This window comes from Coregonus clupeaformis, chromosome 25, assembly GCF_020615455.1.
Source record: "Coregonus clupeaformis isolate EN_2021a chromosome 25, ASM2061545v1, whole genome shotgun sequence".
Classification (NCBI taxonomy): Eukaryota; Metazoa; Chordata; class Actinopteri; order Salmoniformes; family Salmonidae; genus Coregonus; species Coregonus clupeaformis.
The window spans coordinates 30,199,004-30,213,152 of record NC_059216.1 but is presented as its reverse complement, the minus strand read 5'-3'; the positions used below and the strand labels follow the sequence as shown (position 1 = coordinate 30,213,152).

At 43.8% G+C, this 14,149-nt stretch overlaps 1 protein-coding gene across 7 annotated transcripts in view; it reads right to left on the bottom strand.

Annotated features, from left to right (window-relative positions):
- Positions 1–14,149, bottom strand: part of LOC121539513 (neuronal PAS domain-containing protein 3-like) — a 316,876-nt gene that overhangs the window by 191,759 nt on the left and 110,968 nt on the right. For all 7 annotated transcript variants that reach the window (XM_045207543.1, XM_045207545.1, XM_045207546.1 and 4 more), the window contains one exon: positions 7,319–7,563. In XM_045207543.1, the coding sequence (XP_045063478.1) occupies positions 7,319–7,563 (245 nt within the window). The remainder of the gene's footprint in view (positions 1–7,318; positions 7,564–14,149) is intronic.

Below are 14,149 nucleotides of genomic sequence, written 5' to 3'. Positions count from 1 at the left end.
CAAAGTGGGAAACATATTGCCATCATGTAAAATAAGTTATGTTTGGTCATTCCAGCCATAATGGAGGAGACTACTAGCTCCAGCAGCAGGCTAAGTACTGAAACCGTCAAATCTGAAAGGGCTGGATGGATCATAACTACAGAAATCCCACTGCTGCTTCTCTTCTCTCTGTAATTAACACAACTAAGTCTTTGTTCCAAATGGCACCCTATTCCCTATGTAGTGTACTATTTTTGACCAGGGCCCTACCTAGGGAATAGGGTGCCCTTTGGGACATAATCTAAGAGTCTTAATGTGCAGGGGGCTGAGCCCATTCAGGGGACTGACACTCAGCAAGCACAGCTTGATGGAAATCAAATAGGGCAAGCCTACACAGACAGCCTCTCTGGTTGGTTCCTCTTTGAAGATGATCCTTGATAGCCTGGCTGATGCGACCCACAGCGAGGAAGCGCTTTCAGTCACTGGTTTGGACTGGAGGTTGTTTGTTAATGCAATAAACTGAGCAAACACATAGATTTTTCCACCTTGCCAGCTCAGGGATTTGAACAAGCAACCTTTCAGTTACTGTCCCAATGCTCTTACCGCTAGGCTACCTGCCTCCCGAGGAGAACCAACCAGTAAAAGCACAGTCCCCTTCATTATCAACGCATCGCGCCGTCAACATCGAAACAGCCTTTCCAGACTCTGAAGTAAGGAGGACTTCATGTTTGATATCAGACTAGACTTGACCCCTAATTTAACACAAGGCTATCATTGGATACCAAACAACACTGTGGCCTATTCAGTTGACACAGTCAGTCACGTGGACAAATTCCCCCATCCTTCAGTGAAGTAATTCTCACCTTTTGGATTCCGATAGCAAATTATAAATCGTTATATGTCCTACAAAAATTCAGAAAACCACGGAGTAAACAGGTAGACATTTAATGTACTGTATAGTACAAATATGATTGGTGCAAGACGGTCTCTTGTTGTTGTTGAGCCATCTGATTTCTTGCTGTTCATAAAGTGTGGCATTTTGGTGACTGCTCTCTGCTCTGCTCCTCTCTGCTCCTCTCTTCTCTGCTCCTCTTTGCTCTGCTCCTCTCTGCTCTGCTCCTCTCTGCTCCTCTCTGCTATGCTCCTCTCTGCTCTGCTCCTCTCTGCTCTGCTCCTCTCTGTTCTGCTCCTCTCTGTTCTGCTCCTCTCTGCTCCTCTCTGTTCTGCTCCTCTCTGCTCCTCTCTGCTCTGCTCCTCTCTGTTCTGCTCCTCTCTGCTCTGCTCCTCTCTGTTCTGCTCCTCTCTGCTCCTCTCTGCTCTGTTCTGCTCCTCTCTGCTCTGCTCCTCTCTGTTCTGCTCCTCTCTGCTCTGCTCCTCTCTGTTCTGCTCCTCTCTGTTCTGCTCCTCTCTGCTCTGCTCCTCTCTGCTCCTCTCTGCTCTGCTCCTCTCTGTTCTGCTCCTCTCTGTTCTGCTCCTATCTGCTCTGCTCCTCTCTGCTCCTCTCTGCTCTGCTCCTCTCTGCTCCTCTCGGCTCTGCTCCTCTCGGCTCTGCTCCTCTCTGCTCTGCTCCTCTCTGTTCTGCTCCTCTCTGCTCCTCTCTGCTCTGCTCCTCTCTGCTCTGCATGCATGAATAATAATATGGCCAGGTGGTGGAGGGGTTGGAGGGGGTCAGGAGGCGTGCGCCAGCCGCCAAACAAGCGAAAGGTCATGCTTGTTTGTGCAGTGTCCTTCAACAGATGTGAACCGCCTCTGACAGAGACTAGCAAATTCCGGTTAAAACGCTCGGGAAAAATTAGTTGATGGGTCAATTACAGTAAAGGTCACTAGAAGGCAAAGAGGAGAGAAAGGAGAGCGGTGAGAGAGGAGAGGCAAGAAGTTAGGATAATAAATCAACAGCGTTTGGACAGAAGTGGAGGTCAAATTCTTTTAGCTCCGATGCCAGTAATATCGGCTACCGCTTTTATTACTTATCCGAGCTTCCTCACACTAGCGGCTGGTTTTAAGGACGTTTGGCAACTCAGACAGACATCACCGCCATCCAAATGCCAGCTCTAACCCATGTTTTATTCTGAAAAAAAAAAGAAAAGAAGAAAAAAAAAAGAAAGAATAATCCTAAAGCCAGAGTGAATTTGCAAAACCGGCACAGTGCTACTGAGATTTCCCTAAAGGTTACAATCATCAGTTATTAAGTAGAAATGTCTTGTCAGAAGCCGGCTCAGTTTTCTCCCCCAGCAAATCTCATATAATAACATATTCATGGTAACACCTACACGGGTGTGTATGTTAAGGCACAAGGCAAATTGATTGAGAGACTGGGCCTGCCAAATGAACTGGGCCGGCCATGTATCAGAAACAATATTATTCTGCTGTTGTGTGCGGCTAACCTTGATCTGTGTTGCACAAACAACCCTGAAGAGAAATGATCCTGGCCTTTCCTCTCCGCTCCCTCTTCTGATACAATAACCCAGCATATGTCCCCTCCCTCCTAACCACTCCTTCCCTGCCATATTACGCAGTGCATTGATAAACCTGGCTCCTTTGTGTGTGTGTGTGTGTGTGTGACATCTGTAAACCAAGCTCTTCAACCAGCTGTGTGTCTGGTACACTGGAAGCTGTGGAAGCTCCGGGTCAGGCTCATCTAATGTAGCCTATTCAGAAATAACACTGATTCATGGGCAGAGGGAGATGGTCAGCCGTCTCCATTAGCTACCGGCGATGCACAGCAACAAAAAGAATGGGATCAATACGCCACTCTTTTCAGAATGTAGTGCAAATAAAATGTGGTGAGTTAGTGATTCAATTCAGACTGGCATTATCTGTCTGTGGATAGGATGGAAGGACAGAACATGCAGCGGAAAGAGAGAGCATTGTTCTACAGAGGTAGACAGAGGTAGGGTAGACGTCACCTTGGTGTGTGTAGTCATTAAAATATTCAAATGTACAACGTTGGTGGTTCAATCCCCCTGGCAGCATTGTGTAATCATCTTTGATTGAATGCAAAGTGTTGGCTATAGGTCTTAGTTGTGTTAGCAGGAGATCTAGCAGCATGCTCTAACCCAAATAATTATGCCATATACATTTTCTCATTAAAATGCATGTGTCTTTTCAAAGGCGTGTGTGTGTGTGTGTGTGTGTGTGTGTGTGTGTGTGTGTGTGTGTGTGTGTGTGTGTGTGTGTGTGTGTGTGTGTGTGTGTGTGTGTGTGTGTGTTTGTGTGTGTGTGTGTGTGTGTGCAGAGCAAACAGTGCGCATTGACTGAACATTTCTGCAATTTACTTTACGGTCATTCCTACTCCAGCATACCCTTTTAAAATATACAGCGCTGTATCTCCTTTAAGTGCACTGCACAAATACCCAATTTCAAAGGCAAATTCAGTTACATTTGGATTCAGTATTGCTGCATGTACTAGGCGCAAAGCTACATTTATCAAAGTTAAATGTTTACATTTTGAATATTTGTGACCAGACAACAGTCACCAGAGTGCCTCTTTCCCTACCAGTCTAATATTGTGTGTAGGCTGAGTACAGTAAAACATGAAAAATTACCTTAATCCTGTCATTACTGTTGACATTTTACCTCACATAATATTTGAATTTACAGTATAACCTTAAAGCGATACATCTTGATTTTGGCAATGAGGCCCTTTATCTACTTCCCCAGAGCTAGCTGATACCCATAGAATTACAGTGATTGTGCTAACACTAGTTATCATTGGCTCGCAAATCTATCTCTAACTTCCTTCATACTGGACACAGAGACATACAAATGGAATCCACAAGTTCATCTGACTCTGAGGAAGTATCAACAATCCCAAAGTATCCTTTTAATGTCACAGTATTTTAACGCTCAGACAAAGAGAGATATCATCTCGAAGGTTGGGGTGCCTTGTAAGGATCCGACGGCGAGTGGGTAATCTGCCTCTTCCCTCAGTCCTATTAGCCAACATACAATCATTGGATAACAAAATTGACGAGCTACGATCACGAATATCCTACCAACGGGACATTAAAAACTGTAATATCTTATGTTTCACAGAGTCGTGGCTGAACGACGACATGGATAACATACAGCTGGCAGGGTTTACGCTGCATCGGCAAGATAGAACAACGGCCTCCGGTAAGACAACGGGTGGCGGTCTGTGTATATTTGTAAACAACAACTGATGCACGAAATCTAATATTAAGGAAGTCTCAAGGTTTTGCTCGCCTGAGGTAGAGTATCTCATGATAAACTGTAGACCACACTACTTACCAAGAGAATTTTCATCTATATTTCTCGTAGCTGTCTATTTACCACCACAAACCAATGCTGGCACTAAGACCGCACTCAATGAGCTGTATAAGGCCATAAGCAAACAGGAAAACGCTCATCCAGAGGCGGTGCTCCTAGTGGCCGGGGACTTTAATGCAGGGAAACTTAAATCCGTTTTACCTCATTTATACCAGCATGTTAAATGTGCAACCAGAGGAAAAAAAACTCTAGACCACCTTTACTCCACACACAGAGACGCATACAAAGCTCTCCCACGCCCTCCATTTGGCAAATCTGACCATAATTCTATCCTCCTGATTCCTGCTTACAAGCAAAAACTAAAGCATGAAGCACCAGTGACTCGGTCAATAAAAGAAGTGGTCAGATGACGCAGATGCTAAGCTACAGGACTGTTTTGCTAGCACAGACTGGAATATGTTCCGGGATTCTTCCGATGGCATTGAGGAGTACACCACATCAGTCACTGGTTTCATTAATAAGTGCATCGATGACGTCATCCCCACAGTGACCGTACATACATACCCCAACCAGAAGCAATGGATTACAGGCAACATCCGCACTGAGCTAATGGGTAGAGCTGCTGGTTTTAAGGAGCGGGACTCTAACCCGGACGCTTATAAGAAATCCTGCTATGCCCTCCGACGAACCATCAAACAGGCAAAGCGTCAACAAAGGACTAAGATTCAATCGTACTACACCGGCTCCGACGCCCGTCGGAAGTGGCAGGGCTTGCAAATTATTACTTCTACAAAGGGAAGCACAGCCGCGAGCTGCCCAGTGTCACCAGCCTACCAGATGAGCTAAATCACTTCTATGCTCGCTTCGAGGCAAGCAACACTGAATCATGCATGAGAGCATCAGCTGTTCCGGATGACTGTGTGATCACGCTCTCCGTAGCCAATGTGAGTAAGACCTTTAAACAGGTCAACATTCACAAGGCCGCAGGGCCAGACGGATTACCAGGACGTGTACTCCAAGCATGCGCTGACCAACTGGCAAGTGTCTTCACTGATATTTTCAACCTGTCCCTGACTGAGTCTGTAATACCAACATGTTTGTGGTCCTCTGTAGCTCAATTGGTAGAGCATGGCGCTTGTAACGCCAAGATAGTGGGTTCGATCCCCGGGACCACCCATACGTAAAAATGTATGCACACATGACTGTAAGTCGCTTTGGATAAAAGCGTCTGCTAAATGGCATATTATTATATTATTTATGTTTCAAGCAGACCACCATAGTCCCTGTGCCCAAGAACACTAAGGTAACCTGCCTAAATGATTACTGACCCGTAGCACTCACGTCTGTAGCCAAGAAGTGCTTTGAAAGGCTCACCTCAACACCATTATCCCAGAAACCCTAGACCCACTCCAATACCACCCCAACAGATCCACAGATGATGCAATCTCTAATGCACTCCACACTGCCCTTTCCCACTTGGACAAAATAATAATAATAATAATAATATGCCATTTAGCAGACGCTTTTATCCAAAGCGACTTACAGTCATGCGTGCATACATTTTTTTTTTTTTGTGTATGGGTGGTCCCGGGGATCGAACCCACTACCTTGGCGTTACAAGCGCCGTGCTCTACCAGCTGAGCTACAGAGGACCACAAGGAACACCTATGTGAGAATGGAGTTCATTGACTACTGCTCAGCATTCAACACCATAGTGCCCTCAAATCTCATCACTAAGCTAAGGATCCTGGGACTAAACACTTCCCTCTGCAACTGGATCCTGGACTTCCTGACGGGCCGCCCCCAGGTGGTAGGGGTAGGTAACAACACATCTGCCACGCTGATCCTTAACAAAGGGGCCCCTCAGGGGTGTGTGCTCAGTCCCCTCCTGTACTCCCTGTTCACCCATGACTGCATGGCCAGGCACGACTCCAACACCATCATTAAGTTTGCCGATGACACAACAGTGGTAGGCCTGATCACCAACAACGATGAGACAGCCTATAAGGAGGAGGTCAGAGACCTGGCAGTGTGGTGACAGAATAACAACAACCTCTCCCTCAATGTGATCAAGACAAAGGAGATGATTGTGGACTACAGAAAAACTGGACCGAGCACGCCCCCATTCTCATCGTCGGGGCTGTAGTGGAGCAAGTTGAGAGCTTCAAGTTCCTTGGTGTCCACATCACCAACAAACTATCATGGTCCAAACACACCAAGACAGTCGTGAAGAGAGCACGACAAAGCCTATTCCCCCTCAGGAGACTGAAAAGATTTGGCATGGGTCCTCAGATCCTCAAAAAGTTATACAGCTGCACCATCGAGAGCATCCTGACTGGTTGCATCACTGCCTGATATGGCAACTGCTCGGCCTCTGACCGCAACGCACTACAGAGGGTAGTGCGTACGGCCCAGTACATCACTGGGGCCAAGCTTCCCGCCATCCAGGACCTCTATATCAGGCAGTGTCAGAGGAAGGCCCTAAAAATTGTCAAAGACTCCAGCCACCCTAGTCATAGACTGTTCTCTCTGCTACCGCACGGCAAGCGGTACCGGAGCGCCAAGTTTAGGTCCTAAAGGCTTCTTAATGGTTTCTACCCCTAAGCCATAAGACTCCTGAACAGCTAATCAAATGGCTACCCGGACTATTTGCATTATCCCCCCCCATCCCCCACCCCCTCTTTTATGCTGCTGCTACTCTCTGTTTATTATCTATGCATAGTCACTTTAACTATACCTACATGTACATATTAGCTCAATTACCTCGACTAACCGGTGCCCCCGCACATTGACTCTGTACCGGTACCCCCTGTATATAGCCTCGCTACTGTTATTTTTACTGTTATTTTACTGCTTTTATTTTTTACTTATCTATTGTTTACTTAACACTTATTTTTCTTAAAACTGCATTGTTGGTTAAGGGCTTGTAAGTAAGCATTTCACCTGTTGTATTTGGTACATGTGACAAATACAATTTGATTTGATTTGATTTGATCATCACTGTTCAGTTGGTAAGGTGAGTGGACCATTGATGTCAACTGTTCGTACTGAACTAGACTGAACTGAACTAAATTGTGGGTAGTTGGACCATGGTGGAGAAGGAGCTTACCTTTGACGGAGGTGTTGGGTGGTGGGCCTTCAATGCGCAGGTTCCATGGTGGGTCCCCCTGGTTGGCGAAGTCCCTCATCTTCAGATAGCTGATGGTGAGGCGGATGATGGAAGCCTTGTCCAGCTGGCTGGTGATGGCGCCGGGCAGGGGTAGCATCTTGGCCAGCTCATAGAACTCAAAGTTCTCCTTCCCCCGCCGCGAGCGAGCCGCATCCCGGGACTTCTCCTTCCTCAGAGCCTGCAACCTGGTGGGGACAAGATAACAGACAGGAGTTAGGACCAGGGTTGTGTTCTATAGGGACAACACATTTTGCAACACTCTGAAACTAGGTGGGAGATGAGCAGCAAGTTAGGACATTGGTTTTGACCAGGAAGAACAGAAAGGGCATACCACCATTCGACGCCATAAGCAAGTTAGCAAGCAAGCAAGACCAGGATCAGGTTAAGTAAGGAGGACATTATTTGAAATGGGGAGGGACTACCTGCACTTGGTCAATTAGAACACAGAATGTTTTGCTATGTTGTGACCTATTGAACATGACCCTGGTCCCTCTGTCAACTCAGACACCTGACTGTTGTCATATTGTGGACTAAGTCTATGTCTGTGTCCCAAATGGCACCCTAAAAAATTAATAAAGGGAATAGGATGCCATTTGGGACCTAGGCTAGGTTACAGGGCTATAGTACCAACCACACCAATCCACAGTCAGTCCTGGCCATTAGTGACTTGCTCTACTCCAGTGGGAACGCTCACCACAATTGATTCAGTCATTGGAATTTAGAAGTGGGTCGAAGTTCTGATTAGCTTTGGCCTTGGGTCTCACGAGACAGCCTGCTGAATGACTTTCAGATTGCTGCCTTTTTTTAACGAAAGACACTGCAATAGGCCTAGATAGATCTCTCTCTTTCTCTCTGCAGCTGAAATAGTTTCACAAAATGAGCTCATATTCAAAAAGGCCAAACACTGCACTGACCTCACTTTACACTGTCTGAGAGCTCAGTGTGATATTCCCCCTCTATATTTCTACTTCAATTGATTTATTCATGTCAGCTGCCTGAACTGGTAAGTGTAACAAATATACTGCAGGTGCACATTTCTCAGATGTGTCAGAATAGATGTGTTTAAAATAGATACCTGTGCACATATACTTTATATACTATAGATACTGCCAGTTTGGAAGCCTTTGTTTAGGCCTCTAGAAGTGCAAGTGATATATTAATGTGCTGTAATGAGCAAACACTTTTCCTAGCAGCCAACCTGCTTGCACCAATCCCTTGTAATTACAGTAAAATACTGTGAAATACAAACCCCTCCCCTCAATGAATTTCATTCATTCATCCATTCATTCATTCCGATTACGGTATAATTAACTTTTTTACAGTATAATACAGTCCATTTTACGGCATTGTACTGTGTCATTACACAGTAATTGCTTTGATACCGTATTTATATTACAGTAGAGTGTACTGTAATATTAAATACATAATTGTACTTGCCACCAAGCTGTCTGTAAAATACTATCAAATTCATGCTAACCCCTTTACAGTGTACTGCATTCAGGTATATGCTTTCAAGCCCTTTATACAGAGGCAGTAGATCACATGACCTATTGAAGGACGCATGGTTGGTTATAGTCTATTGGCTTGCATCGTTCCAGTCAAACACTTCTGTCCCCTTCAGTCACTGTGTTATTTATTTTATATCAAAGAACTCGAAGCAGACAGTTCCATACTTCCATAACACAACTCCCAACTTTCTATGGTGTTCATCATCTCAAGCCATATTGAATTAAGTTGCCAATAAATCACACAGGAATCTCTGGGTTCCCCACTGGCCGACACCTAGATTAATTTTGTACCACCACAAATGCAGAATCTGTTAGAACAGACTTGAAAGATGAGGGAAGGCAGGGTTTCTGCCCTGAAGATGAAAAATGACTGTTGGTAGAGAAAATAATTTCACATTATCTTGTCGTTTAGTTATCAGTGATTCAAGACAAAAACCAACAACATTAAGCAAACGTGAAAAAGAAATAGCCAAGGCCCACCAACACTCTGTCTCTGGGTTACTACTGTATATAGATAGAGTACATAGATTCAAAAGAGGTTTGAGAAATCAATTCATGAATTTAGACATTCACAATGTCTGCAGGATTCAAATGACAATTCATCAAGCACCACTTCCCACAACCTTCATTCAGCCAAATAATGTATTGTGGCTAACTAATACCATGCTTATAGTTGTCAAGATCAATTTATGTTAGCTTTTGTGAGCATCAAGAGTGTAATAGGATAATTTCATTGCCAAATACAGATGCACCCTCTGCCTTTACATCTAAGTAGCAGATTGCTATTCTTGATCATTTCGACCGCCCCTGCAAGAAGAAAAACACCATTTGATGGTCTGCTGCTCAGACAATATATAAAGCTAGTTGTAATGGTTGTTTGGAGGCAAAGTGCAACAGAGCAGCAGAATTTCATTTGTTCCGCAAACTTGGAAAGCATTATGTCGGCCTGCCAAATATTTCTTGATGCGCCGGGGTTGTGTGACCTTCATAAAGCAGACATATTTATCATGTTCTACCAGAGTAAATGTAAAACTTTTTTTATAAACATGAAATTAAATCATGTTGTAGTTCACAACCCAATAGCTTTTTAAGTGCCTTTTAGAAGACATGGATGAGGTCACTAACTTCTGGCTGGATTTGGTTCTGGTTCCGAGGTCACGACCCCTTCTATGGTCCACTGTCTCATCAGCCCAGCCAAGCAATTTATAAACTTGACCTCCACTATAAAAGCATCTAGACATTATCTCACATTTCTTTTAGACTAACATTTAGTTTTCAACAGCAGAGATTTGTATAAACCTTGCTGTCTGTCTCTCCGACATTTGCAACATTGTTTCAATATTTAAATTCGATCTCCAGCTGTCCTCTAGTAATGAACAAGTCGGGACGAGACAGACAGGCAGGCAGCGTTTCTATGGATATATACAAGGAAATGTCAATTGAAAAAAGGCAAAACGAAACGAAGTGCAGCTACTGTAGTTTGCAGTCTTTCCAGCTTCAGTTTGAAGTGATTGTGTTAGCAGTGATTGTGTTAGCTGTGTTGTTGGCTAGCTCCTCTGAACAAGTGTCCTGGCACATTTTCTATGCCAGGCGAAATCGCGCCTAATTAGCTCATTGTTATAGATGTATCCAAATAAATGTCACTAGAAAACAGCTTAAACAAATGCAAATACAGCTACTTTGCTGTTATTCTGGCTGCACTTTTTGACGTCACTGTATGCTAGCCGTAGTTGGCTAGCAAGCAAGGGATAAGAACGTTGCCAGCCAGTATGGCAATGGAACATTTAGAACGAACGACTGGGTTGCGTCCATAGATACAGAACAAAAAGACTGAATGACTGGGTCGCGTCTCTGGCAACTGAACCAATAGAATGAACGACCAGCCGGCTTGGGTAGCAACCCTAGATTTGTGTCGGGACTATATTTTGTGGAAGGCTGAAATAGTATGAATAAATTAATTCAAATAACGTTTTTAATGAACATACAGTGCCTTCGGAAAGTATTCAGATCCCTTGACTTTTTCCACATTTTGTTAGGTTACAGCATTATTCTAAAATTGATTAAATTGTTTTTTTCCCTCATCAATCTACACACAGTACCCCATAATGACAAAGCTAATTTATACAAAACAAATAACTGAAATACCACATTTACATAAGTATTCAGAACCTTTACTCAGTACTTTGTTGAAGCACCTTTGGCAGCAATTACAGCATTGAGTCTTCTTGGGTATAACGCTACATGCTTGGCACACCTGTATTTGGGGTGTTTCTCCATTCTTCTCTGCAGATCCTCTCAAGCTCTGTCAGATTGGATGGGGAGCGTCGCTGCACAGCTATTTTCAGGTCTCTCCAGAGATGTTCGATCGGGTTCAAGTCCGGGCTCTGGCTGGGCCACTCAAGGACATTCAGAGATTAGTCTCGAAGTGACTCCTGCATTGTCTTGGCTGTGGGCTTAGGCTCATTGTCCTTCACCCCAGTCTGAGGACCTGAGCGCTCTGGAGCAGGATAATCAAGGATCTCTCTGTACTTTGCTCTGTTTATCTTTGCCTCGATCCTGACTAGTCTCCCAGTCCCTGCCACTGAAAAACACCCCCACAGCATGATGCTGCCACCACCATGCTTCACCGTAGGGATGGTGCCAAGTTTCCTCCAGGCGTGACGCTTGGCATTCAGGCCAAAGAGTTTAATCTTCGTTTCATCAGACCAGAGAATCTTGTTTCTCATGGTTTGAGAGTCTTTAGGTGCCTTTTGGCAAACTCCAAGCGGGCTGTCATGTGCCTTTTACTGAGGAGTGGCTTCCGTCTGGCTCAGTCTGCTCAGTTTGGCCGGGTGGCCAGCTCTAGGAAGAGTTTTGGTGGTTCCAAACTTCTTCCATTTAAGAATGATGGAGGCCACTGTGTTCTTGGGGACCTTCAAAGCTGCAGAAATGTTTTGGTATCCTTCCCCAGATCTGTGCCTCGACACAATCCTGTCTCCGAGCTCTACGGACAATTCCTTCGACCTCATGGCTTTTGCTCTGACATGCACTGTCAACTGTGGGACCTTATATAGACAGGTGTGTGCCTTTCCAAACCATGTCCAATCAATGCAATTTACCACAGGTTGACTCCAATCAAGTTGTAGAAACATCTCAAGGATAATCAATGGAAACAGGATGCACCTGAGCTCAATTTCGAGTCTCATAGCAAAGGGTCTGAATACTTATGTAATAAGGTAATTCTGTTTTAGATTTGTAATAAATGTGTAAACATTTTTAAAAACCTGTTTTCACTTTGTCATTGTGGGGTATTGTATTTTTATTTATTTAATCCATTTTTTAATAAGTCTGTAACGTAACAAAATGTGGAAAAAGTCAAGGGGTCTGAATACTTTCCGAAGGCACTGTATGTCAATCATTATTTTAATATGTTGGTAACCCAACATTGTGTTGTTTTTATTGCACTACTTTGCTTTATCTTGGCCAGGTCGCAGTTGTAAATGAGAACCTGTTCTCAACTGGCTTACCTGGTTAAATAAAGGTGAAATAAAATAAAAATAAATAAAAAAACCTGTTGTATAAAGGTGATAATGCCATCGAAGCCAATGCTTCTCGGGCATTATCACTTAAATTCTGCAATATGTAGATAACCTCATAGTCTGTATTTTACACCACATTCTTCACATCCTGTACTAGTAATGTATCAACATCATGCTCACATAGCAATCACAGAGCGGTCACTATGCTGCTCCCAGTAGGGTGTCAGCTGCCCATGTTTAAAAAGAGACTGACCAGTGGTAGGGAGCATAAGCGGAACAGCTTCACAATCTGTCATTCCCATTGTCCCAGAAAAGCCTGGTTATCAAGAGGAAACTGATCATTGTGTAGAGAGAGCCATCTCCATCACCTACACTACAGTACACCATACACAATGGTGGCACAACCCCACCACATTCTTTTTGCATCATTTTCAAATGACTCTCTGTACATTCTGAATCATACAAACCCACATCCATACACAAATATCAATGACATCATAGAGAAAAAAACATACTGGTTGGTAAGTGTTTACTTGAAAATAGAATGCAACCAATGTGAGGGGTGGCTGATAGGGATCTGTGTGTACGAATAGAGAGTTGCATTGTTTTCACATTTCCTGCTTTCCTTCATCTAGAAGAGAACTCCAGAGTACAGTTAGTATTGTAAAAATGGAAAAGACTTGTGAAAAGTCGAGATTAGAGACTTGTGCACAGAACAGGACATTTCTCACAGTAACAGGGTTCCAAAACAGAGAGTCGATTTAAGTCGATTAGCTTTGACTTATATACTGACGGGGTAACTTATAGTATAATAATAACATTTTTATAATAATACAAACCAGACTAAACGTACCGCTAATAAAGCATGTGTCGCTTTTAATGAACTAGAAGATGGCAACTTACAGTACCTAATGTCTTTCTCAAGCAAAACCATAAGATATCTTTAGATGTGGTTGTGCAGCAAACAACAACAAAGCAGCTAGAGTGGTCATTGGCCAATGAAATTAATGGACATCTTTAATGGAGGTGACACACCTTGGTGAGCCTGCTGTCTAAGATATCACTCTATTTAGCCAATCAGCGAACCACCCACCATTCAACTTTTGAGGGCAAGGAGAATACATCAAGCGGCTGAAACTTGGGTGCAAATGATCATTTAGGATTGAAGTAATTGGTTTCATCAGTGTTGAAAAGGCAGCCAGAGCAAGATGCCACTTTAGATTAGGGCCCTCCTCCTGAAGAAATGGATGACACCACTGATCGGGGGACTAAATGCCAAAACTAATCAATTGCTTTTGTGACTCTGGCTCTCCATGCAGCAGTAAAAAGAGAGGGTGCACTAGGTTCTCTTTCTCATTATAGAAAATGCTATCTCCTTAGTAACATAATTTAACTTCTCATCAACTTGGTCACACTGTGTCATCAAACCTGTCCAAACCCCCGGCAGACAATGAGGGGTTATGAAAAACAACCTTGTTCGGGGTTAGGCCCCATTTATAAATACCACCAAGACTGGACAACACCAGGGCCCATATTCACGAAACAACCAGAGTAGGAGTGCTCATCCAGGATCAGTTTAGCTTTTTAGATCATAATGAATATAATTATATGGGCAAGGGAGACCTGATCCTAGATCAGGACTCCCACTCTGAGATGGTTTTTGAAGACCCCAAGGACATGCATGGATTTGTGCTGTAGCATTGTACGCTACACTAACATGTACACAACATTTATCCTGTATTTAA